Genomic DNA, 27,835 nt, shown 5'->3' with positions numbered 1-27,835 from the left:
TTAAATATAATCCTAGGCCATATTATTGAACGTGGAGGAAAGGAGAAAAAGAGAGATTATTTTTTATTATTTTTAAATGAGGTAGAATAGTCCCCATTATATACAATATTTAGTCTTTTTACAAGGAAATAGCACAACCCATTGCCACCTTGATTTTTCCTAATTAAAGAATCTAATTAGAAAATATATTATAATCCAGAGTCACCCCTATCCCTAATTAGAATAGCTAATTAAGGTAATACAACTCATTTTCCAACACTCCCCCTCAAGATGGGGTAAAGATATCATGCAGTCCCATCTTGCTATAGATATATGAAAAAACTGGAGTACTAAGCCCTTTTGTATAAATATCAGCTAGTTGTTCGGAGGATTTGATAAATGTAAGGTAAATAACACGCTGATCTAGTTTTTCTTTAATAAAATGTCGATCAATCTCAATATGCTTTATCCGATCATGTTGAACAGGATTATTAGCAATATTAATGGCTGCCTTATTATCACAGAAGAGAGTCATAGGAGAGGTCCGAGAAAGACGCAATTCAGTCATGAGTTGCTTTAACCATATGACTTTACAGACCCCTTGAGCTAAGGCCCGATATTCAGCCTCAGCACTGGAACGAGCGACCACATTCTGCTTCTTACTGCGCCATGTCACAAGATTACCACCCAAGAAAGTACAATAATCTGAGGTAGACTTTCTATCATCCAAGGCTCCAGCCCAGTCAGCATCAGTATATCCCTCAATCTTAAGGTGCCTATGACGAGAAAACATAAGTCCACGTCCAGGACATTCTTTAAGATATCGTATAATTTGATAGACAGCTTCCTGATGTCTTTTACGAGGATCATGCATATACTAGCTTACAACACTAACAACAAAAGTGATATCAGGACGAGTATGAGAAAGATAAATCAATCGTCCTACTAAGCGTTGATACCTTTCTCGATCAACTGGAGTACCACCGTCAGCCATAAGACGATGATTCTGCTCAATTGGAGTAGCTGCAGGTCTACAACCCACCATGCCTATTTCTGTTAGTAAGTCAAGTACATACTTTCGTTGGGAAAGAAAAATATCATGAGATGATCTAGCAACTTCAATCCCAAGAAAGTATCTTAAAGGTCCAAGATCTTTGACTTCAAATGATTGAGCTAAATGAATCTTTAGACGATTAATTTCTGAAAGATTATCGCCTGTCAGAATTATGTCATCAACATACACTATCAGAATTGCAATCTTTCTACTGTTATGTTGAAAAAATATGGTATGATCAGCATTACTTTGTTGGTAACCCATTTCTAGTACTGCACATCGGAATCGATCAAACCAAGCCCGAGGTGACTGTTTCAAGCCATAAAGTGATCGACGTAGCCGACACACCTTTCCAGCAGTTTCAGTATTAGAGAAGCCTGGAGGAATTTTCATGTACACCTCCTCCTGAAGATCTTCATGTAAAAAGGCATTTTTGACATCCAGTTGAGAAAGACTCCAGCCAAGATTAGCAGCACAAGAAATAAGAGTCCTCACAGAGTTAATTTTTGCAACTGGAGCAAAGGTTTCATCATAGTCTATTCCATATATCTAAGTATAACCTTTTGCTACCAATCGTGCTTTATAGCGATCAACAGTCCCATCTGGAGTTTGTTTCACCGTAAAAACCCATTTGCAGCCATCAACTTGTTTTCCAGCAGGTAGTGGAACAATCTCCCATGTATTATTCTTGGCCAAGGCCTTCATCTCTTCAAGCATTGCCTCCTTCCATTTTGGATCTGCTATAGCATTCTTCCAGTGTGAGGGAATAGAGATAGAAGCTAGAGATGCAATAAAAGTTCTATATGAAGGTGAAAGAGACTTATAGGAAACAAAGTTAGCAATATCATAATGATAACGAGAAAGAATAATATGTGGACGGGAGGCTTTCCTATGAGCAATAGGAAGATGTAAATGTAGGAACCAGATCTAGGATTTCAGGGTTAGATCTTGAAACTTTTTCAAGATCATACAGCGGAAGACTAAAATAAATCAAAATTATTTTCTAAAAGTAGAGAATCTCTAGATCTAAGATCCTATTATATGATTATTACATAGCATTAAATTAAAAATTAAAATATATAAATATAGCATGAACTACATGTTGATCATATCAACATGTTTCTATACTACATCTAATGTATGTATTAAACAATAGATCAGATCTATTACCTTACAAGTTAGACGTTCTAACCTCGCTGATCCGGGCTTCAGGATGATGTTGCAAGCCGCACACACATCCGGCCTCTAGGAGTCATCCATACGAGCCCACAAATCTCGATCAAAAGTCCTGCTTCAGAAAATCAGTACAGTATGCTAGTACTGCGCTGATCCTTCTTTGATGGTTGATCAGGTGCCTCCTTCTTCTTGATTTGGACTCTTCTAAAGATGAAAAGTAGAAGGAGGAGTTTCAGATCTGAGACACTCTCAGAAAACTCAAGATGGAGGGAGGAAAGATATGAAAACAAATAACCCTAGAAGAAGACCCTCTTCTTCTTCTCATTTTTCTCTCTAGACACCCTAACTTGTGTCTTTTATATCTCCATGACCCAAAGGTCTTTCTCTCTAATTTTTGGATGGCTCAAAGGTCTCTCAAATCTCTATCTTCTCCAAAAATATCATAAAGAAATTCTTCTTATATAGAGAGATATGATAGAGTCCTTGTCTAAGTCAAATACCTAGTCAAGGCTTATCCAAACATGGCAAGTTAAGGGGCGCCCAACTCTTGAGCACCTCCTCCATATTTTCGTGCATGGATCATCAGAAAAGGGTGCACAATATGTACCCTAAAAGCCACAAAAATTCTAAAAAAAATTTGAATAAATTCAGTGCAAAATTGAAAGAGTTTTGGATTTCTAAAACTCTATCTCATAGAATTCGAAATCCAAACTTATTCCTTTTTGATTTGATCCAAACCACCTTCCATGTAAGAAAGAAGAGAGGAGACCTTTTGTGAATGTGGGAGAGACTTGGGAGAGGGCTTTTGTCACACAAAATAAGAGGAGATTGGTGTTGAATGAGAGAGAGGGCGTGGGGAAGGTTTATGTGACGCAAGGTGGAATCCTAGTCTTACTAGGATTCTATCTTAGGACTTATTTTAATTTGGTTTCTCAAACCAAATCAAACCAAAATTAGATCAATCCAATTAAAATATATCTTAATACAATTAAGAACCTAATTTAATCAGATTAAATTAGATTTAAATCTGATTTAATTTTTTAATCAAATTAGAAATTAGATTGACCCAAGTCCTAGTTGAACTAGGACTAGTTTTTCCTTGCACTTGGCTTATCCAATAAACCAATTGGACTTGATCCAATCAAGCCCAAACCAAATCTAATTAAATCATATTTAATTAGACTTAATCTCAGCCCATTGGCTTAATCAAATTAAGCCAATTAGCAATCGAATTGCTAATCGATCCTCCTGCAACACTTGCACTGGGTTAAATGTCAATCGTATTGATCATTTAACCCTAGAACGATTCTTAATCGTTGATCAACCATCCGATCGGATCATGAACTCTAATATGTGTGACCTCATAGGTCCGAACCTAAGTCGGTAGCACAGAAATAAATTTCTATACCAATCGAAGTGACCATCTAGCAATGGTATCCGACGACCGGATAGGTCGAATGTGTAGAACAACATCCTTAGAACCCATGCGGATATAGTTTTCATATAATTCATCCTCTTGACCAAAATGATCATAGGACATCCCAGAGTTCAACTGTCAACTCTGATCAGGTTGTCCACATTGTATTTCAAAATATCAAATCCATCTAATGGATTACCCTGACCAAGGTTTTGCTAAATTGAAATACAGTGACTCATTCTTCTCTAACTCTTGGAGTGGTCAATCCCATCTCGATCACACTCTGACTTCGCAAGTACTTGACTGTGCCCAGAAGCCTTCCATTTCTGAATTAGAAATTCAGTTAGTCCAATACCAAAGCACAGTGAGTTGCTTGCAAGTACTGAGGCGATCTCAAGTCTAAGGGACACTTATACCTATATCCCATCAGAGATATTCTCGACAGCAGAATGCTCTGGAGTTGGTCACGTTCAATGATGATGTACCCTTACATCTCACCTGTATACCATACCAGTGTCTCCACACTCCTTGGTTAAGAGAACAACCAACCCATATGGCCTACAGCAACCTATGCTCGATAGAAGCTGTCGTCCTTATTAACAGCCTATCATTTGGTCGTGAACAGTTTTAAGGACTAATCAATAAATCCTCTCTGAACTTAAATAATCCTAAGGACTTCATCATAACAACGGAGTTCATTAGAAGATGAAAGCTTATGATGAAGATGTCAAATATATTTTATCTATTAATAAATTAATTACAATACTTGGTTGCTCAACCGTCAACAGCTTGACGATTGACTTTTTGGGACACATTTTCCAACAACTCCCACTTGTCCTAAAGCCACTCGGCACAGTATCTAATACCCATCTTTGACTTGTGGTTGTCGAACTCCTTTATCGTCAGGGCTTTAGTAAAGGGGTCGGCCAGGTTCTCCTTTCCATCGATCTTTTGAAGGTCGACGTCACCTCGATCCACGATCTCTCGGACCAGGTGGAAGCGACGCAAGATGTACTTCATCCATTGATGTGCTTTGGGTTCCTTCACCTGAGCTATGGCACCAGTGCTGTCGCAGTAGAGCAGGATCGGACCATCGAGGGAGGGTGCTACTCCTAGCTCGTTGATGAATTTTCTCAGCCACACAGCTTCCTTCGCAGCATCCGATGCTGCGATGTACTCTGCTTCACAAACAGAGTCCACCACAGTATGTTGCTTGGAACTCTTCTAGCAGATGGCTCCACCATTCAGAGTAAAGATATAATCCGACACGCTCCTGCTGTCATCATGATCAGATTGAAAGCTAGAGTCTGTGAACCCCACAAGTTTCAGATCTGACTCGTCATAAACCAACCTTTGGTCCTTAGTATTTCTCAAATACTTAAGGATGGCTTTAACCACTTTCCAGTGATTTTCTCCAGGATCAGATTGGTATCTACTCACTACTCTTAGTGAGTATGCCACATCTGGTCTTGTACATGTCATGACGTATATGATAGATCCCACGGCTGAAGCATATGGGACTCTACTTATACGCTCTCTCTCTCTTCAGGAGTTGTCGGACAATCCTTCTTAGAGAGAGAAATTTTATGGTCTATCGGTAGATAGCCCTTCTTGGAATTCTCCATGCTGAACCTCTTCAGCACAGTGTCTATGTACATGGACTGGGATAACCCAAGCATCCTTTTAGATCTATCCCTATAGATCTTCATCCCTAGGATGTAGGATGCTTCACCCAAGTCTTTCATGAAGAACTGTGATGACAACCAAACTTTTATTTCCTGTAGTGCGGGGATGTCATTCCCGATTAAGAGAATATCATCCACGTACAAGACAAGGAATACCACAACTGGACCATTTGCCCATTTATAGATGCAGGGCTCTTCTCCATTCTTAATGAAGCCATACGTTTTGATCACCTTATCAAAATGTATGTTCCAACTCCGAGAAGCTTGCTTCAATCTATAAATGGATCTCTGAAGCTTGCACACCTTGGACTCATCTGTTGATGTAAATCCTTCAGGTTGTATCATATACACCTCTTTGGTCAGCTCTCCTTTCAGGAAAGCTGTCTTTACATTCATCTGCCAAATCTCATAATCCAGATGGGCAGCTATTGCAAGCATTATCCGAATGGATTTGAGCATTGTTACAGGAGAAAATATCTCGTCATAGTCAATACCATAATGTTGACGATACCCCTTGGCAACCAGACGAGCTTTATAGGTCTCCACCTTTCCGTCTGTGCCCCTCTTCCTTTTAAAGACCCATTTACACCCAATGGGTTTAACCCCTTCAGGTGGGTCAACCAATGTTCATACATCGTTGACCTGCATGGACTTCATTTTGGATTTTATGGCTTCAAGCCATTTCTCGGAATCAGGTCTCTGCATTGCATCCATATAGGTGATCGGATCCTCATTATTCTCATCAAGTTCGATTGGATCACCGTCCCGGATCAAGAAATCGTAGTATCTGTCCGACTGACGTGGTACTCTACCGGATCGTCTTAATGGTGCAGGTACATTAGGCTCCGGATATGATCTAATCATATCAGACTCAGATTCAGCTATTGGTGTCGGTCCTTCTACCTGTTGAACTTCATCAAGTTCAATCTTAGAGGCAACGGTTCCTTCACCAAGGAACTGCTTTTCTAAAAAGATTGCCTTAAGGCTGACGAACACCTTTTGTTCATCAGCATGGTAGAAAAAATATCCTTTTGTCTCTTTGGGGTACCCTATGAATGAGCATTTGTCAGAACTAGGTCCAAGTTTGTCTGTGACTAATCGTTTGACATAGGTCGAGCACCCCCAGACCCTAAGGTGTGAAAGTGCTGGCTTACGTCTCGTCCATATTTCATATGGAGTCTTAATTATAGACTTACTTAGAATCCTATTTAACAGATAACAGGCCGATTCGAGTGCATATCCCCAAAAAGATATCGACAAGCTAGCAAAACCCATCATGGATCGGACCATGTCTAATAGAGTCCGATTCCTCCTTTCAAACACACCATTATGCTGTGGTGTTCCTGGAGGAGTCCATTGGGAGAAAATCCCATTCTCTCTTAGATATGTGAGAAACTCACTAGAAAGGTATTCTCCTCCTCGATCAGATCGAAGAGTTTTAATACTCTTCCCAGTTTATTTTTTTACTTCACTTCGGAATCGTTTGAACATTTCAAATGAATCCGACTTATGTTTCATTAGATAGACATATCCATATCAGGATAGGTCATCCGTGAAAATTATGAAGTAGAAATATCCACCTCTAGTACTGGTGCTCATGGGCCCGCATACATCAGTATGTACTAGGCCCAAGAGCTCAGTAGCTCTCTCACCTTTTTCAGTAAAAGGTGACTTGGTCATTTTACCAAGAAGACAGGATTCACAGGTTGGAAGTGATTCACAATCACTGACTTCGAGGATTCCCTCTTGAGTCAACCTGTTTATTCTGTTCTTGTTTATACGACCTAGCCTGCAATGCCATAAGTAGATACTATCTAATCTAGGGTGCTTGCCAGTAGAATAGACTCTTATCAGGCTTGATCTTTTTGGTCTGGCTTTGCATTGATGTCCCAGTCTGAACTTGTACCTTCTTCACTTTCTTCTTCTTGTTCTTCTTCTCTTTCTTAAAAGGGTCGAGAACCAAAAGACGAACCTCCCACTAAGTTCACCGACTCCTTGTGAAGTTGGTGATCTTTCTCAAAGTTCTGAAGCAACCCCAGTAACCCGTGGTAGTTCTCTTCAGGCTTTGTCATTCTATAATGAGTGAGGAATGGGAGATAAGACTTGGGCAGCGAGTTCAGTATTGCATCTTTCCCAAGCTGCTCATGCAAGAAAAAGTCGAGCTTGCTCAATCGTTCCATCAGCTCGATCATGTACAATACATGATCAGTGACAGAGGCACCATCCCGCATTTTGGTGTTGAAGATGGCACAACTAATCTTGTGCCTCTCTACATCATTGGGTGTGCTAAAGGCATCCTCCAACACTTGAAGCATGTCCTTTGACTGAGCCATCTCGAATCTACGACTGAACTCGTCGCTCATGGCAGCCAGCATGATACAGCGCACCATGGTCCGGTCACTGAGCCATTTCTGGTAAGTGTCTCTGACTGTTCCACGTGTATTGACAGCTGGCTCCTCAGGTGCAGGATCCATTATCACATATAAGATTCGTTCATGCTCCAGGACTATTTTCAACTTTCGGTATCAGCTACCGAAGTTGGATCCTACCAACTTATCATTATCCAACAATGATCGGAGCGATAGGGAAGTGGCCATATTTGCACAAAGGAGAACCATAACCTAATTAGTAATTGATTCATTAAACCTAAAGATTTATATTTTAATCAAAAAGTTTCTCTCACTATTTTATTCGAATTGATAGCCTCTACCTCCAATTCGAGGAATTACCCTGATTCATTAGCGGGTACTAGAATCCACTTAGACTGCACACAAGTCCAACTTTGGTTGGCCAACCCATGTACATCTAAGGGTAGGTTCATAACCAATTATTTCTCTAAATAATTTTTATTAATTTTAATTTTACCCCAGAAACCTAATCAGTAGGCTTTGGCCTCCACTGTAAGGATCCGGTTAGGTCCAACCATTAACATGATCATACTTGGTGTATCTAACCAACGAATGATTAAGCCCAACTTTGGTTGGCTCACCTAACCACCATTAGAGAGACACTTTCAAGTCATCATATGATGAGTGATAATTTCATTAGTCAACAAGCACCAGGCCTTTGGGTCTGCAATGATTATTGAGTTAATGGACTCATTATCAAACACCTTAATGGGAGGCTATGACTCAGTTATCTCCATAACTTTGTCATTTTAAGGACCTAATAATTTTAGAGGATTTAAATAATTTAGAGGATGAGGTCAGATGAACCAGCTTATCATGATCCTCCCACTGGCTTCACCAAGTCAGCTTAAGGGAGACCATTAAAAGGGCTGGTCTAGGAGCACCTAAATCAGTCACACTGATTTACCTAGCTGACATGGGTCAGCTCGAATAGTCAAGTGATCCGATCAAAATATAATTTCACCAAGAGGCCAGGTAAGTTCGATTAGTGAGAGGGTCTGCTAAAGCTTGCCTTAGACACCATCAGAAATGGCCAGATAAGCGGGCTCCCAATTAAAAACCACCGGTCTGGTTTACCTTAGACACCAACTGGTTTAATTAGTTTCGATTAGATTAGCCTAACAGTTCGTACTAGATCACTTAGCCAAGAATCAAGTCCATTTGGTTCTCGTTAAAGACATGGACTTGACCAACTACAACTATTGTAATTGATCTAGAGAATCCTTGACCTAATCTAAGACAACAATTGATTAGATTTAGTCAATTTTCTAATTAAGTCCATCTTCAATCTAACCATAGGTCTAATCCAATTAATGGACCTAATTTCCACTAACCCATTAACACAATGTGTTATGGTTTGTGTCTTAGGTTCTTCAATTCACAATCCTAGAACCTAATCAAACAACTTCTTAATTCTTAATTAAATTTTGGGCTGAGGGTTGGGTTCGACTTTTCAAAAAAAATAATTTTTATATTTGTAAAATAATTTTACAATATGATTCTACCAACCATATTGCATGTTTGATTCATAATCAAGATGCAAGTGAAATAAACATGAAACTACTTTAGATCTAATCTAAACAGGTTCATGTAATTGAAACAATTTCAACTTTAAACAATTTCTTTGCACAAAAATTATTAACAAAGAGATTTTATTTCAGATTTAAATATCTTTTAAATCTAATAAATCATAAATTTAATCTAGATCATATCTAACAAATTTATGATTAAAGATAGATCTACACAAACTAGGACAACCTTTGCACTGTAAGGGGTAAACCTTACAGCAGGACAACCTTACAGTTCGTGATTGATCTAAAATTTTAATTTTAGATTTAATAATCAGATTATAAATTAGATCTAATCTAAGAAATAATCTAAGCATGTATAAATAATCATGTAATAAAGAACCTAAGCTCTAATACCAATTGTTGGAACCAGATCTAGGGTTTCAGGGTTAGATCTTGAAACCTTTTCAAGATCATACAGCGGAAGACTAAAATAAATCAAAATTATTTTCTAAAAGTAGAGAATCCCTAGATCTAAGATCCTATTACATGATTATTACATAACATTAAATCAAAAATTAAAATATATAAATATAGCATGAACTACATGTTGATCATATCAACATGTTTCTATACTACATCTAATGTATGTATTAAACAATAGATCAGATCTATTACCTTACAAGTTAGACGTTCTAACCTCGCTGATCCGGGCTTCAGGATGATGTTGCAAGCCGCACACACATCCGGCCTCTAGGAGTCATCCATACGAGCCCACAAATCTCGATCAAAAATCCTGCTTCAGGAAATCAGTACAGTATGCTAGTACTGCGCTGATCCTTCTTTGATGGTTGATCAGGTACCTCCTTCTTCTTGATTTGGACTCTTCTAAAGATGAAAAGTAGAAGGAGGAGTTTCAGATCTGAGACAGTCTCAGAAAACTCAAGATGGAGGGAGGAAAGATATGAAAACAAATAACCCTAGAAGAAGACCCTCTTCTTCTTCTCGTTTTTCTCTCTAGATATCCTAACTTGTGTCTTTTACATCTCCACGACCCAAAGGTCTTTCTCTCTAATTTTTGGATGTCTCAAGGTCTCTCAAATCTCTATCTTCTCCAAAAATTTTATGAAGAAATTTATCTTATATAGAGAGATATGATAGAGTCCTTGTCTAGGTCAAATACCTAGTCAAGGCTTATCCAAACATGACAAGTTAAGGGGCGCCCAACTCTTGAGCACCTCCTCCATATTTTCGTACATGGATCATCAGAAAAAGGTGCACAATATGTACCCTAAAAGCCACAAAAATTTTAAAAAAAAAATTAGATAAATTCGGTGCAAAATTGAAAGAGTTTTGGATTTCTAAAACTCTATCTCATAGAATTCGAAATCCAAACTTATTCCTTTTTGATTTGATCCAAACCACATTCCATGTAAGAAAGAAGAGAGGAAACCTTTTGTGAACTTGGGAGAGACCTGGGAGAGGACTTTTGTCACACAAAATAAGAGGAGATTGGTGTTGAATGAGAGAGAGGGCGTGGGGAAGGTTTATGTGGCGCAAGATGGAATCCTAGTCTTACTAGGATTCTATCTTATGACTTGTTTTAATTTGGTTTTTCAAACTAAATCAAACCAAAATTAGATCAATCTAATTAAAATAGGTCTTAACACAATTAAGAACTTAATTTAATCAAATTAAATTAGATTTAAATCTGATTTAATTTTTTAACCAAATTAGAAATTAGATTGACCCAAGTCCTAGTTGAACTAGGACTAGTTTTTTCTTGCACTTGGCTTATCCAATAAACCAATTGGATTTGATCCAATCAAGTCCAAACTAAATCTAATTAAATCATATTTAATTAGACTTAATCTCAGCCCATTGGCTTAATCAAATTAAGCCAATTAGCAATCGAATTGCTAATCGATCCTCCTGCAACACTTGCACTGGGTTAAATATCAATCGTATTGATCATTTAATCCTAGAACGATTCTTAATCGTTGATCAACCATCCGATCGGATCATGAACTCTAATGTGTGTGACCTCATAGGTCCGAACCTAAGTCGGTAGCACAGGAATAAATTTCTATACCAATCGAAGTGACCATCTAGCAATGGTACCCGACGACCGGATAGGTCGAATGTGTAGAACAACATCCTTAGAACCCATGTGGATATAGTTTTCATATAATTCATCCCCTTGATCAAAATGATCATAGGACACCCCAGAGTTCAACTGTCAACTCTGATCAGGTTGTCCACATTATATTTTAAAATATCAAATCCATCTAATGGATTACCCTGGCCAAGATTTTGCTAAATTGAAATACAGTGACTCATTCTTCTCCAACTCTTGGAGTGATCAATCCCATCTCGATCACACTCTGACTTCGCAAGTACTTGACTGTGCCCAGAAGCCTTCCGTCCCTGAATTAGAAATTCAGTTAGTCCAGTACCAAAGCACAGTGAGTTGCTTGCAAGTCACTGAGGCGATCTCAAGTCTAAGGGACACTTATACCTATATCCCATCAGAGACATTCTCGACAGCAGAATGCTCTGGAGTTGGTCACGTTCAATGATGATGTACCCTTACATCTCACCTGTATGCCATACCAGTATCTCCACACTCTTTGGTTAAGAGGACAACCAACCCATGTGGCCTACAGCGACCTATGCTCGATAGAAGCTGTTGTCCTTATTAACAGCCTATCATTTGATCGTGAACAGTTTTAAGGACTAATCGATAAATCCTCTCTTTATCGAACTTAAATAGTCCTAAGGACTTCATCATAACAATGGAGTTCATTAGAAGATGAAAGCTTATGATGAAGATGCCAAATATATTTTATTTATTAACAAATCAATTACAATACTTGGTTGCTCAACCGTCAACAGCTTGACGATTGGCTTTTTGGGACACATTTCCCAACAGTAAATCAGTTAAAGAAATATTACCATCATTATTGTGGAAGGAGGAAGATACCGGAGCCGACTCTGAAGGAGACTGTTGGGTAGTAGGAGAATGCATATCCGGCTCAATGACAAGTGAAGGAGACTGTTGGATAGTAGGAGAATACATATCAGACTCAGTGACAAGTGGAGAAGACTGCTACTCCCCCTGTCGATTACTATTTGATTGCTCATGCTCTCCATACTCTGAGCCATACTCTTGATCAGACTCCCCCTCATGCTTGGTGTAATCAGATGAAACACGAGGAGAGAAGAGAAAGTCGGATACAATATTAGGCTGATTGGTGGACATATCCATGGTATCAATGCTAAAAAATATCTCAAATTTTCGGAATGTCACATCCATACTGACCAATATATGCCGTTCGAAAGGATAATAGTATTTGTATCCTTTCTGAGTAGCAGAATAGCCAACAAAAATATATTTGAGAGCTCGAGGATCAAGTTTACCAATAGTAGATCGATGATCTCGGACAAAGCATACATACCCAAATACCCGAGGAGGTACAACAAAAAAAGATACTCCTTGTAGGCACTCAAGTGATGTGCGATAGTTCAAAGCTCGAAGAGGCATCCGATTAATAAGAAAAGCTGTAGTAAGAACTGCCTCACCCCACAGGTACTTAGGAACTTTCATAGTGAAAGACAAAGACCGAGCTACTTCCAATAAATGTCGATTCTTACGTTCAGCCACTCCATTCTGAGCAGGCGTATCAACACATGTAGTCTGATGGACAATCCCATGAGTAGCTAAATACTCACAAAATTCTCTATTAATATACTCAGTGCCATTATCAGATCTCAGAGTTTTGATTGTTGTATTAAACTGAGTATTTACAAATTTATGAAATTCTTTGAAACACCTGAAAACCTCATCCTTTGTCTTTAGTAGGTAAACCCAGGTTACTCTACTATGACAGTCAATAAATGTTACAAAGTATCAGTGTCCAGAAAAAGAAATAGTGTTACACGGCCCCCACATATCCGAATGAATAATATCAAAGATTTTACTACTTCGAGTGCCAGAAATAGGATAAGTAGTTCGTGTGTGTTTAGCAAACTCACATGCATTACAAACCAATGTATGCTTGTCACAAATATTATATAAATTAGGAAAGAGTCTTGCTAATACAGAGAAAGATAAATGCCTACGCCTACGATGTTGTAACCGAAGTTCATGCACAGCATTCTCAGAAGAACAAGATACAACCAAGCCAGTTTTCATATTACCTTTCTGTCCTCTTTCAGTCAGATAGTACAGCCCATCATGCATTCTACCATACCCAATCATCTCCACAACAGCTCTTGGAGAACACAATAGGTAGGAAAAAAATTATTTTGCAATTTAAAGCAGCTGTAATGGAGCTTATAGAGAGAAGATTAGTGGGAAAACTAGGAACATGTAAAACTGAGGATAGTGTTATGGTTGGTGTACAGTTGACAGTTCCTTTTTCTGATACAGTAGAGAAGGATCCATCAGCTATACGTACTTTATCCTGACCAGAGCAAAGTAAATATGACACAAAAGATTTGGATTGCCCTGTCATGTGACTAGTAGCTCCTGAGTCTAGGATCCAATATTTGAAAGTATCTAAAGCAGTAAGTGCACTACTATTAGTATAAGAACTAATTTGTGCAAAATTGGAAGAAGAATTGCTAAGCAAACTCGTAGCAGATGAAGAGGTAGTGCTAGAAGTGTTCAGCTTGATCAAAATTTGACGTAGATTCTGAAGTTCCTCCACTGACAAAGAACCTCCAACAGTAGTAGATGGAGTAGCAGAAGTAGACGAAGCCATAATAGACAGAGATGATGAAACAGATGAAGTAGTATCGAGGACTTCAGAAAAATTGGCTTGACCACGACCATTTGTTCCTTCAAAGCGCCCACCTCCTCATCGACCTCCTCTACCATGACCTTGGATAGATGAAGGATGACCATGTAATTGCCAGCATGTATCACAGATGTGTCCAGTTTTGTTGCAATAAGAGCATACCCACGTATCTCGATCACTTCTGTTGCGTGGCTGTGATTGGGGCTGAGCGATCATCATAGAACGGACTGTTTCATTAGAGAAGACAATCATCACACGTCAACGGATTTTCTCACTTAGAATTAGTGAGAAGACTTGATTGAGAGAAGGCAGATCAGAACTTCAACCCAAAATTTGAATTTTAATTGGATCAAATTCTTCATTGAGGCCAGCAAGAAAATCAAAGATTCGCTCCTCATCTGTAAATTTTTTGAACTCAGCAGCATCACTAGCGCAACTAGCTTTGAAGGGACGATAAAAATCCAGCTCTGACCATAAACGTTGAAATTCTGCCATGTAATCGGTGACAGAAAAATTGTCCTGTTTGAGTGCACGTATCTTGCATTTGAGCTCAAAAACTTGGGTTGTGTTGCCATATTGTGAATAAGTTTGAGCAGCAGCCTCTCAAATTTCTTGAGCGGTTTCAAAGAATGACATGTCCTGAGCAACTGAGGGCACTGTGGAGTTGATTAACCAGGCCATCACGAATGAGTTCTTTGACTCCCACTGTACAAAAGCAGTGTCTCCTGTTGGTGGCTGTGTTTTAGCTCCGATAAGAAAACCCTCCAAACCACGGGCTTTAATGAACAGCCGCACATTTCTAGCCCATAAAAGATAAGTGAGGGGTCCATCCAATCGAACAGAATTGATTTGAAGAGAAGGATTATCCATCTCAGATCGAGAAGTAGAGGAACGAGTCACCACCTCACTTATTGTCTTCTCCAACTCCTCCTTAGTGAAACCGCCTGACATTTTTCTCACAAAAAAATCACTGAAGCATAATCATCCTCACTTCTTCCTTTTTTTTTTTGGAAAGAAAAAAAGAAATCAAGTGGAAAGGATGGAAAGGAATTTTGATACCATGGCAGAAATTTTGATACCACGGCAGAGGGGTTTCCCCCGTTCACTGGAATTCATGACGTCGCACGATGAGTTTGCACAGTGAGATGGCATGGCGGTGATGGAACCGTGGCGGCTTTGAGGCGGTTGCAGCAGCGAAGAAGAAGTAGAAGACGTCCGGTAACAAAGAAGAAGAAGAGGAAGGAGGCGGCGACGGCGACAGTAGGCGAGGTGGCGACGACGGCGGCGGCGGAAGGCGCAGCGGCGTCAGCAACGAGATGGCGACAGCGAAGAAGAATACGGTGGTGGATCGATGAGATCGGAGAAGAAGAAGACGGTGTTGGTGGTGGCAGCAAGACGACGGCGGTGGTTACAGGATTGGACGGAGATGGCAGCGGTGGCAGGATTGGTCGGTGGAGATGAGGGGACAGGGTGGTACCGGGATAGAGATGAGGGGACGGAGATGAGGGCAGGGTGATGCCTGGGTGGTAGAGTTGAGGAACAAGTGGGAAAGGATTAGAACGAGTGGGAAGAAGATGAGGGAAAGGATTAGAAGAAGGAGGGATTAGGAATCAAAAAAAATTCATGGATCAGGACCTGGTGCTCTGATACCATGTTGAACGTGGAGGAAAGGAGGAAAAGAGAGATTATTTTTTGTTATTTTTAAATGAGGTAGAGTAGTCTCCATTATATATAATATTTAGTCTTTTTACAAGAAAATAGCACAACCCATTGCCATCTTGATTTTCTCTAATTAAAAAATCTAATTAGAGAATATATTATAATTCAGAGTCACCACTATCCCTAATTAGAATAGCTAATTAGGATAATACACTTCATTTTCCAACACATATCGACCCATGTATAGATATAGATAGAATCTTGATCCTCTACCGCATAACATATTAATAATGGGGTGCTATTACAGTACACACCAGATGTTATGCACATTCAAAAGTAATTATGTTGTTGAAAAGAGATGATTATGTTTTTTTTTTTTTTTTTGATGAAAATAGGAGGATTGACCACCTGGCATTTATTGTATAGAGATTATGTTATCAAAACTTAGATGTATAACACCTGTTAACGTCGAAAAATGTTTGTTATACATCTTGTTTTATAAAATAACTTTGCTTAGAATCACTCTTTGAGAGGAGCATAAGCCATGCATGCTTAGCCATCTAGTTGGATTGTAGTTACCTAAATTGCTTAGGATATATATGATTTGCGAGTTGACGTGAAAATGTATTAATTCACAAGATGATTCCCGATGCTTCATAAAATGGGACGATTTCATTTGTAAAGTGCTACATTGATATGTTACTCTTTTCCATGGATAGCAGTTTAAGAGGATGAATCAAACTCAAATTATGATTTTTGATGCTCAAGTAGGAACATAAAACTATCCGAGTCTCAACTATTACAAAATACACATGCCTTTGTACCATGATTAATTTGAATTTTAGTTGGCACTCAAACAACCACCCTAATGAATCGAATGAAAATTAGAATATTTATTTTTTTAAAAAAAAATATTTCTAATCCTGCTCCTATTAAATTGAGTTCATTATCAAATAAAGAATTTGGCACTGGCCAAACCAACGAAATGAAGTTACTTAGAATTAAACATTTGTCTAGCAATTAGGTTGATAAATAATTTATTATATTCTCTATAAAATAAATGATTTGTTAATGAATGCCACAATAATAAAAATTCTAAGGAGCAATTGTCGTGATGGTTACTCAGTCAACTGCCCGTGATAGGCAATCATGTTCGCTTTCAATAAATAATTAGACGTGCACATACTGCGTGACAAAAATACTTGTTGCAACTTGCCATATATCAACTCAATTTTATAGTAGAAATAAGTATTTTAATTGCACGGGAAAGCTAATTTGTATGTTTTGTGGAAATCCATTAGAAAACAAATTGTAGCCAAGGAATGAACGAAGTACTTTTATTTTTGTATTCTTTTAGAAAGAGGAAGAGACAAAGCTCTACCTGTCTTTGAAGTCAGACGAAGAAAAGTTTGGACGAACAAGGCTATCCGGTTTTTACTATTTAAAAATGGTTTGAATGGCGGCGGCCGTCCAGAATAACCCAGACATAGAACAACTATTTTGCTGATGAAATAGAAGAACCAGATTTCTTCTTTTATACTATGTATCATGATATTTTTAAGAGTAAATCAGAAACTTTATTTATTTGAAAAACTGGAATAGTTGCAAATACCGTTACCTTAGATATGTAAGAAGAATGATCGAATGGATGCTGCATTTTCCAAATCAAGAGGAATAAAACCTCTGTAATAACCTGAATAACTTATTCAGCCTTCGCTTATTGGATAGTTTTCTTCAAACTATCAAATAAAACTGTTAGTATATATTATCCGACCTCATTATCATCTGAGAATATGTGGCAAGAGATTATTATTTAAGTTAACGGTATTCTCAGATTAGCCTATGACCGACCTGCATATTCAGTGCTATCTGTTAAGTCGGCTTAATGTAAAACTATTAATAAGCAGGACGCTCAATTCGGTTTATGTCCGATCTACTATATTTGGCTTTAGTTGTCATCTGACGTGATTATTAACATTAAAGGCATAACATTCGGATCAGATAGTAACCGATATCGACTATTCCACATCAGTCTATTATCGACGTGCCACTATAAGTACAAACGGTTATCTGACAGCTGTCATTTAGCTCGGTAGTAACTATCTTCCAGATGTATTTTAGTTCATTGCTACGTGGGCGGCCGTCCGACAATCTCTGCACAGCTGATCATTCTGTTATAACAACCTAATAGTCTAACAGATCTTCAACGATCTAATTGATCTTTAACGGCTCAACGACTTAACAGATCTTTAACGATCTAACAGATTTCTAACGACATAACTGATCTCCAACGATCTAACAAATATTTTTTTAAGCCTAAGTAAGCTCCTTCTATATAAAGGGGGATAAGATGCTCTTTGAGAGGTAAGTCTGAATTCACAGAGACAAAACTCAGCTAAATTTCTTATTGAGGAACCAGAGTTCTCTTTTCTTCTCTCTACTCTCAAACTCTTATTTTTTGCTTTTTATTTTTTTCATTTCCACCATCTGTTCACAAGATTCCAGTTGACTTAAGCATCGGAGGATCTTAAATCAGAGGGTATCCCACAATTTTGGACTTCTTTTATAGATTTTGCTCGTGATTTAGATCGGCTCCACTTCAAGCTCAACTCTCCGAAGCCTTACAGCAACAAAAACCTACAACCTATATATATATATATATATATATATATATATATATATATATATATATATATAGGCATTTGATTGAATTCATTGCTTATTCAGCATTTCTTGGATTAGTTAATGAACTAAGCCGGTCTCAAATTTGTCTGAGACATAGTTAGGCAAGCATTATGAGTCTCATTTTTACTAATAACAAAATGGGAGAGAGGAAGAGACAACTCAAGTTGAGAAGCCCCATACATAAGATGAAACCAAATTCATGTCTACCCAATGAGAGACCAACTATTTGAACATTAAAGTGCATCAAAATTCAGAGCATCAAGGTGGCAATGCCTTTTTTTTTCAAGTGCTAACAACACCAACCTCACAGTCCAAGAAGAAAACCATTGGCTATGCCTCCAATCCGGCTAGAGGTTTGAAACTGAAGTCAGATTCCAAAGGCTTGAAGTCCTCAAAATCGATGTCCGATTTAATAGGTCCAATGCTCACTGGCCCCCCTTCAAAACGACGTTTGTCATCACTCTCCGGAGACCTTAAAAATTAAAACGAGACGTCCATAAAATTCCAAAGTTCCAGCGGACCATCCACAGAATAATTTGTCTATTATTGGAGGAGCACGATAGGTTATATTGTACCAAAGAGGCAAGGACGGACCGTACTGCCAACTTCTGAGGTCTCAGGATTTTTGAATTCTTTTCGCCTCATCCTGATCGCTGATTACCAGGAGTCTTGCCTAATAAGGAGAATTGCAGGAAAATCTTTAAAAGTGAATCACGGACGGGATCCGGAGACAGCTGTCGGTCACGGACCGCACAGTCTGGCCCACGTTTTTTGTCCAAAACAAGCGGCCTTTGGGCTGCCACGTGGGCTGACATTTCGTCAACGCGGAGGCGGAACCGGAAAACCGAGAATTTTGGGAAAAATCCAACGCGGTGAGGGAGGTCGAACGAAATGTCTAAAATGCCCTGCTCCTCCATTACAATGGCATTGATGCCTTCAAACTTGTATCTCTGCTGAGATAATAATTTAGAATTACGACCCCCCCCCCCCCCCCCCCGCCTCTCTCTCGCCAATTCTTTTTGCTGGTTCTTTTCTCTTTTAACCTTCCAATACGTGACAAACAAAACCAAAATAATACAATAAAAATTTTTAATATATATATATATATATATATATATATATATATATATATATATTTCTAATTGAATTAGATGTAGCTAAAAAATTATGGTTGTTATCTAGATGAATTAAAAATAAATTGTCATTTACTATTGAACAATTGCTTGAATTATACTTGGGAAAAAAAAAATGTAAACTTTATTTTGGTTGAATCCATCTCTAAATATGGCATAGATACCGGCTAGAAATATCAAAGTTTAGCTCTTTTTAGCTTAAAAAGAATTTATGATTTTTCTACCACTAATATGAAGTAAAATATAAAAAGATCAAGGAGTGTATCATATTGATTTAAGAATTTTCTATTAGTATGAATGTTAATTGATCTGGCTGGTATTGAATAAGATACTTCAAGCCTGTCATTCCCATGAAGAAATCATTAGTGAAAAGGATCTAAATCCGAAAGAATAAGAGGAAAGAAAAAAGTTATAAAGAAAATAATTCTCATGTCTAATACTTGTGATATAATTTAAACTTCTATTTCTCTGAATATATTCGCACAAGATTTAAAAAAAAATGAATACTTTTCCAGTTGTCAGTTGAGCTAACTCTTTCGCTATAGGATGAGCTATGGTAGGTGAGTTTTTTCAAAAGATACGAAGCATGTCAAATGATACCAAGCACTTAAAGCAAGCTAATTATTTAATAACAAAATAGATTTCTTATACTACTGGACATTTGATATAGATAATATGGTACTACATCGGTAAACCTGAGTCACTATATTTATTAAAATATATAAAAGAAAGATGCCTCGGTCATCATTGAAAAATTAATAAATGTGATTGAGTTTTGTACCCTATAAAACTGGTTGTTCCAACCCTAAGTTTGATAGGTTCACTTAAATTATATCATTTATTTTGACTATATTCAATAAATTATATTTTATATATTATTATCTTTTAAGTTGGTAGATGTCCCTACTCGCTTAGTTTTTATCTTCCTTCCAGCTCCTAATTTATATCAAAAAAAATATTATTATTTATTTTAAAAAATTATATATAAAAAAATATTAAATTAGAATCAGATCCGATCAATTTAAAATTCTATAATAAAAATCTTACGTCCAAGTCATTGAATATGATCTACTATCTCAAAACTATTTGCATACAAAAAAATCACATGATTTGAAGGTCCATAATTTACGCATCAAATAATCAAAAATTGAATAGCTTAAATAAAATTAAATTAGATATATATTTTGATAACTTGATGTATAGATGAGGGATCTTTAAATTATATAATTTTTAATATATAAATAATTTTAAAATAGTAGGTTACATCCAACAATATCTTATATTGCCAAATCATAGTCCCCACTTCGTAGAAATCTCCATTGCCCCTCTTCAATTGACTTCCTTCCCTAATGTCTTTGACGAGAAAACAAGCGAGATGGAATTTCTGGCCTTTCATGAGTCCAAAATATAAAACGTGTGATATGAAACCAGCAGCCACTTTCTCCCCTTCCCATTCTGCCCCTCTTCCCCTTCCTCTATTAAAAAAAATCCATCCCACCCTCCCCCTCTTCATCAGCTAAACCCAAACGACTCCAAACTCTCCTCCAACACTAAGAAGAACGAAGCAGCAGGAAGACAGAAGAAGGCGGCTGCAACTTTTCTTTTCCCTCAGAACTCCTTGAGAGGAAGAGAATGGCTGTTTGCAACGAGATCATGGGCTTCTCCCAGCTGGAGAGATCATCTTTGGTCCCTGCCCCGAGATCGGTTCTGCTCCGAGGTAAACAGAACAGGCTCTGTTTAGCCTCCCCTGCTCTGGTTTCCATGGAGCAGAGGAGGAGGAGAAGGAGCTCTCGGTCGACGAAGGTCGTGGCTGCAATCAGCGAGGATGTGATAAATCTTGTGGTGGGCAAGCCGGAGCCGGTGAAATTTACGGTGAGGGCGGCGGTGACCGTGAGGAGGAAGAGCAAGGAGGATGTTAAGGAGGCCATCGCCAACCACCTCGATGCCTTGGTCGATAAGATCGGCAGGAACGTAGTCTTGCAGCTCATCAGCACGGAGATCAATCCAAGTAAGCTCCTTTCCTTCTATTGCCTGTGTTTGTCCTCATCAAATCATCTTTTCTTCTTCCTCTCCTATAAAGTTTGAGCTTTTGGGTGCTCTTTTAAGCCTAAAATAATCATCTTTTTTAAGCTGCTTTCCGCTAGATCTTTTAAAGGAAAACTGGAATTGGTGTCCCTTTTCAGAACTCAAATCATCGACATCCTTTTTATCTTATCACTATTTAGATCCTTTTATGATACCACTATTTCCTACCTGTTGGACTTTTTCAATGAGTGGCATCTCACTGGTATCTCAAGTCTTGGAGAGCTTCTTATTCCATCCTCTCTCCCCTTCTCCATCTTGGAATTAACCTATAAAATGTTCGAATCTAGCTTTTGTTCTGTCTCATAACTTCAATTATTGAACTTTGTTCTACTGGTCCAATTGATTTTAAAAAGGGAGGGTGTCTTTCTCTGCTTTATTTTGTTGAATTATATGAAGCAGATGCATTCATTCATCAAAAAAAAAAAAAATGAAATAGGAAGCAAAATTTATTCACTCTCTTGAATTCCACCAATCTCTGGCCTTGTGTACTGATTAATTCTATCATGTAGGAACCAAGAAGCCGAAGAAGAGCGGCGAGGCAGTGATCAAGGACTGGTTTGAGAAGAAGAATGTGAAGGGGGAGCGCGTGGTCTACACCGCAGAGTTTGTGGTGGACTCGGCCTTTGGTGAGCCTGGGGCCATCACCCTCACCAATCGCCACCAGAGAGAATTCTTCTTGGAGACCATCGTCGTCGAGGGGTTCCCCTGCGGCCCCGTCCACTTCCCCTGCAACTCATGGGTCCAATCTACCAAGGACCTGCCCACTAAGAGAGTCTTCTTCAGCAACAAGGTCCAAATCCATCTCCACCCCCCTTTGCTCTGAATTATTATAGCTAGGAGCATGGTTGTTGAGTGTCCACATCATTGTTTGTCGCAATTAGATTCCACCACTTTGCCTTCTTGATGTTTGTCGTGCAAAGCAACTGATCTAGAGACATCTATCTTAGATTTGCATCAATTTTTTCTTTTTTTTTTTTTTCTTTTTAGCCTAAGAACAACTTCTATGAGTATAACGGCTTTGAGTCATGATACACCCATATGTAGGACTAGGTCCTCACATGATAGCATGGTCACCAACTCCCATATGCTGACCTTTAGTATAATATATGGTGCTTCTTGGTATTATAACAACAATATTTTGTCATGAAGACTGGGAGGTCAGCTTTGGTTACATAGATCTAATGTTTTGAACCACAATAGATTATGTTGGGTTGCTTGGATAATAAATGTAAACATGGCCAATAAAATTGTGGATCAATATGGACAAGTTTAAAATGTCAACTTTTCTCAGGTGCCTGTTATTAATTAAATTGTCATCAACATGAACCAACTTGTTAAGTTGAAGCAGATCTGGCTCTTGGAATTCGGTTATTAATAGCCCTGTTATGAACATTTGCAGCCTTATTTGCCATCGGAGACGCCGGCAGGACTGAAAAATGTGAGGGAGGAGGAGCTGAAGGAGCTGAGGGGTGATGGAAATGGGGTTCGAAAGCTGTCTGATAGGATATATGATTATGCCACCTACAATGACTTGGGGAATCCTGATAAAGGAATTGAGTTTGCCAGGCCAATTCTTGGGGGAGAGAAGATGCCTTACCCGAGAAGATGCCGGACCGGTCGGCCTCCAACAGATACTAGTGAGTCTTCTTTCCTCTCCATTGCTATCATTGAAAAATTGGTATGATAAAGGTGATAGCGTTAGGGAAGTAAATGAGAACCATAACTTGCAATGCTACAACAACTTTCTGATCAGAAGTCCCAAATTATTGATAGATTCTTACATGGGTTCACAAATACTATGAATTTTTATTGTGATATAGGTGTGAAAATGGAAAGGTGATGGGTGTCATGTAGATTCTTGAAACTATGGTGTTTTTGACCGTCAATGTCTTCCGTCTTGAAGTAGTATTATGTTGTTCTTGAAATTTGATCTCAAGTTTGATTTGAAAAGTTTAAGGGTGGCATTCCGTGTTGACACGTAAGATTATAGGATAATCTCTTACAACACTACGTGTCAAATTTTTTTTTTATATATTATTAAATAAAAAATATAAATATAAATAGTATGATAAAAAAAATAATACCAAATGCATCAACCGGTTTGAAAGGCCATCTTTGGAAAGCAAAATTCTGAGACTCTTTTAATCTTATCATGGGATTAATTGGTGAGAATAATATTTAATATAAAATATTATCATGATTATCAATTGAACCTCCATAACATGGGGTTTGAATAGTATTATAATGTTCTTGAAATTTGACCCTAAGTTTGATTTTTCAAAGTCTAGCAACAGGTCAAGGCTGTGACCATGAATATTCCTAGCACCATCCGATCTCCACCAAACTAGACACTTTCAGCTGTGGTTCTGATCCATGTAGAATTGGTCATTATAAATTAATTTTATGACCTCATTTCTTAGGTGATTAGCTTTCCAAAATTTCCACCACAGATAAACAAGAATGGAATTGTCAAATGAAAAATAACCTTGCATCACCGAGATCATGCTAAGGCCTAATGTCTTATATACTGAATATCTTTGTTCTTATTTTACTTTCTGTTCTAATCTCTGTCTTGCGCCTTCCAAACTTCTCCTTATCGGTATGTTTACTTCTTGGTAGTTTGGCATCTTTCTTTGAACAAGCTCTATTTTTTTCATGCTTTTCTTCTGGTGCTATCCACAATATGCATGATAATTAACATAGATGATCATATATATATATATTGAACATGGCACAGACATGCTAGCTGAGAGTCGAATCGAGAAGCCACATCCAATATATGTGCCCCGTGATGAGGCCTTCGAAGAGTCGAAGCAGGGCGCCTTCTCGGCGGGGAGGCTCAGGGCTGTGCTCCACAGTCTCATCCCCTCACTCATCGCCTCCATCTCCATCGACAACCATGACTTTCAAGGGTTCCACCACATTGACAACCTTTACAAGGAGGGCCTCATCCTCAAGCTCGGCCTCCAAGAGCATCTCTTCAGGAAGCTCCCTTTCGTTCAGAAGATTCAAGAGTCAAGCGAGGGCTTGCTACGCTATGACACTCCAAGTATCCTCTCTAGTAAGTACAATCAAATCCTTCGTTCTTTTTAATCTCTAGTATAATATGAGAGAGGAGAAAATTTCCAATGGTCGAATACTCATCTTCAAACGTTTATCCAATTGGAAGATTGAGCCATCCACTGATTCTTTTGAAAAAAAATTGTTTTTGCCCTCAAATAGTTGCATCCATCATTCACTCAAGCAATTGATGGATTGTCGAGTTCTAATTTGGACAAAGTTGTCGGCTTCATTTTGTTTTCTTATTTCAGTTTTCAATTACGACTGGGTGACACATCTATGAAAGATTAAGCAAACTAAAACATTAAAAAATAAGACTTAATTGACCACAAAGACTGCACGTTGTACAATACATTCTAACCTCTCATACGATGTAACAGCATTTTACTTGCATGGCCACTCGGTCAAGCTAACGTAGTCAATTACGTAATTAAAGTTCTTGAGTGGCATTCGTGTTATTTGATATAAATCCAAGGTTCTAAATTTAAGATATAACGATCCTGCAGAGGACAAATTCGCGTGGCTCCGAGATGACGAATTTGCCCGGCAGGTGGTCGCCGGCATCAACCCCGTCAACATCGAGAGCCTTCAGGTAATTACTAGCAATCAAAGGATATTTTTGTCATTCAAATTTTCACCGGCCCAACCGTAGTTAACTCAAAATTCGAGGGGCATTGTTCTCGACAGGTCTTTCCCCCGGTCAGCAAACTGGATCCTGCGGTCTACGGGCCCCCTGCCTCCGCCATAACGGAGGCCCACATCGCCGGGCAGCTTAATGGGCTGACCGTCCAACAGGTACCCAATAGTAACCCCTCATTTTTTCTATCACAATTACCATTATCTTATCTATATCCAAATTTCCTTTTATGTTTAATGAAGGCAATGGAGGAGGGGAAGTTGTTCATGGTGGACTACCACGACATATATCTACCGTTCATCGAGCGGATCAATGAGATGGACGGCCGGAAGGCATATGCTACAAGGACCCTCTTCTTCTTGACACCCATGGGTACATTGAAGCCCGTGGCGATTGAATTGGGCCTTCCTCCCTCCCAGCCTGGTGAGACCCGGCCCAGCATGGTTTTGACTCCACCCTGCGATGCCACCACTAATTGGCAATGGATGCTCGCCAAGGCCCATGTCTGCTCCAACGACGCCGGAGTCCACCAGCTCGTCAACCACTGGTATATCAAATAAACATTTAATATTTAAGAAAATTCAAAATAGTTATTCTATACTAGAATGAAAATAATGACCATTTCATCTGGAAATAAAACATCGATAGCTGCAAACTGTAATTTTAACTTTTTAATGCTTATTATCTTATATATAGATGTGTATATTTTTTAATTATATAGGTTGAGGACGCATGCGGTGATGGAGCCGTTTATACTGGCAGCTCACAGGCAGTTGAGCGCGATGCATCCGGTGTTCAAGCTGCTGGATCCCCACATGAGATACACGCTGGAGATCAACGCGTTGGCGAGGCAGAGCCTTATCAACGCCGAGGGTGTGATCGAGTCGTGCTTCACTCCTGGCCCCTACTGCATGGAGATGAGTGCGGCCTACTACCGGGATTTATGGAGATTCGACTTGGAAGGTCTCCCGGCTGATCTCATCCGCAGGTACATGCCATTTCCCCTCTCGCTCGGCACTTTTTATACGGTTCCAAGTCCCCAACAAATATAAAGTTTTGCATGGCAACGTTAAGAAGGTCATGTAATAAATATCAACTTTGACCTCAGGGGCATCGCTGTCGAGGACCCCACGCAACCCCACGGCCTCCGTCTCCTAATCGAGGACTACCCCTACGCCAACGACGGCCTCCTCCTCTGGGCCGCAATCCAGAATTGGGTCCGGTCCTACGTCGAGCGCTACTACCCCGACCCGGCCCGCGTCCGGTCCGACTCGGAGCTCCAGGCCTGGTATCACGAGTGCATCCACGTGGGCCACGCCGAAAAGCGCCACGCCTCCTGGTGGCCCCCACTCGACTCCCCCGCCGATCTCATCGGCGTGCTCACCACCCTCATCTGGCTCGCGTCGGCTCAGCACGCCGCGCTGAACTTCGGCCAGTACCCGCTCGGCGGCTACGTCCCGAGCCGGCCCCCCTTGATGCGCCGATTAGTTCCCGATCCGGAGCGAGACCCGGACGAGTACGCGGCGTTCCTCGCCGACCCCCACCGGTTTTTCCTCTCGGCGACGCCGTCTATATTGCAGGCGACCAAGTTCATGGCGGTGGTGGATACGTTGTCGACGCACTCGCCGGACGAGGCGTATTTGGGGGAGAGGCAGCAACCTGGGACGTGGACGGCCGACGAGGCGGCGGTTGAGGGGTTCCGGGAGTTTGCGGCGGAGATGGGGCGGGTCGAGGAGGAGATCCGCCGGAGGAACGCCGACCCGAGGCGGCGCAACCGGTGCGGGGCCGGGGTGCTGCCCTACGAGCTGCTCGCTCCCAGCTCCGGCCCCGGCGTCACCTGCCGCGGCGTGCCCAACAGCGTCTCCATTTAGACTTTGGGGGTGGTGACTGGAACTACGATTTTTTTTTTTCCTTATTAATTTTGGCCAGCAGAGGGGTTCTTTTTATTTCATTATTATACTCCTTAAGAAGGACAATAATGTAATTACAACTGGCTGAAGGACGAGTGTTTTTTTTTTTTTGATGGAAGGACTAGAATGTAATTATGTAGATGGTACCGGAGATTGACTTGAACACTTTCCAGTAGTAATGCAGTCTGTTAAATTGATTAAGATTTAGTGGGCATTTAAACAGCGTCCATGGAAATTTATTAAGTAAAAAAAAAAAATCTAAACACTCCGACAGAGCTCCTCCAATGTTTGAGTTAATCGAAGAATTGAAAATAATAAAGAGAGTGAATGAACAAGAACTTAAGTTAGTGCGTTATCTGATTATTCGGTAACTATCATGGAGAATAAAGTCCCACTATATGATCGTGGATCTCCTATGCCCTCCTTTATAGAGAGGAGGAGTGCGTTATCTGATTATTTATCATGGAGAATAAAGTCCCACCATATGATCGTGGGTAGCGGGCTGTAATTAGCTATAAGTAGTATTGATTCATGTTCCACGTTCTCTAATAACTGCCCAGGATTTTTGGGCATTTTGGTTAGTCCATGTTTCTCTTTTGAAATAATCCAATGCTTCGTGCTTGTATATGAGACGTCG

The 27,835-nt window shown here is 39.4% G+C and overlaps 1 protein-coding gene across 1 annotated transcript; it reads left to right on the top strand.

Annotated features, from left to right (window-relative positions):
- Nucleotides 1-20,894: 20,894 nt before the first annotated feature.
- Nucleotides 20,895-27,412, top strand: LOC105056718 (probable lipoxygenase 6). The gene is made up of 9 exons (XM_010939026.4): nt 20,895-21,514; nt 22,101-22,381; nt 22,991-23,228; nt 24,329-24,652; nt 25,158-25,243; nt 25,339-25,446; nt 25,531-25,835; nt 26,010-26,276; nt 26,397-27,412. The coding sequence occupies exons 1-9, from the start codon at nt 21,139-21,141 to the stop codon at nt 27,157-27,159; spliced, it is 2,748 nt and encodes a 915-aa protein (XP_010937328.1). The 5' UTR covers nt 20,895-21,138; the 3' UTR covers nt 27,160-27,412.
- The last annotated feature ends 423 nt before the right edge of the window (nt 27,413-27,835 follow it).

This window comes from Elaeis guineensis, chromosome 13 (assembly GCF_000442705.2).
Source record: "Elaeis guineensis isolate ETL-2024a chromosome 13, EG11, whole genome shotgun sequence".
NCBI lineage: Eukaryota > Viridiplantae > Streptophyta > Magnoliopsida > Arecales > Arecaceae > Elaeis > Elaeis guineensis.
Note: the sequence above shows the minus strand (reverse complement) of the source record. Positions and strands in the feature narration are given on the sequence as shown.

Excerpts from the sequence above, each read along its gene's own strand:
- LOC105056718 (XM_010939026.4), top strand. The coding sequence starts at position 21,139 with ATGGCTGTTTGCAACGAGATCATGGGCTTCTCCCAGCTGGAGAGATCA. Across the intron at positions 25,244-25,338 it reads TCAACATCGAGAGCCTTCAG|GTCTTTCCCCCGGTCAGCAA; the intron begins GTAATTACTAGC and ends TGTTCTCGACAG. Across the intron at positions 25,447-25,530 it reads ATGGGCTGACCGTCCAACAG|GCAATGGAGGAGGGGAAGTT; the intron begins GTACCCAATAGT and ends TGTTTAATGAAG.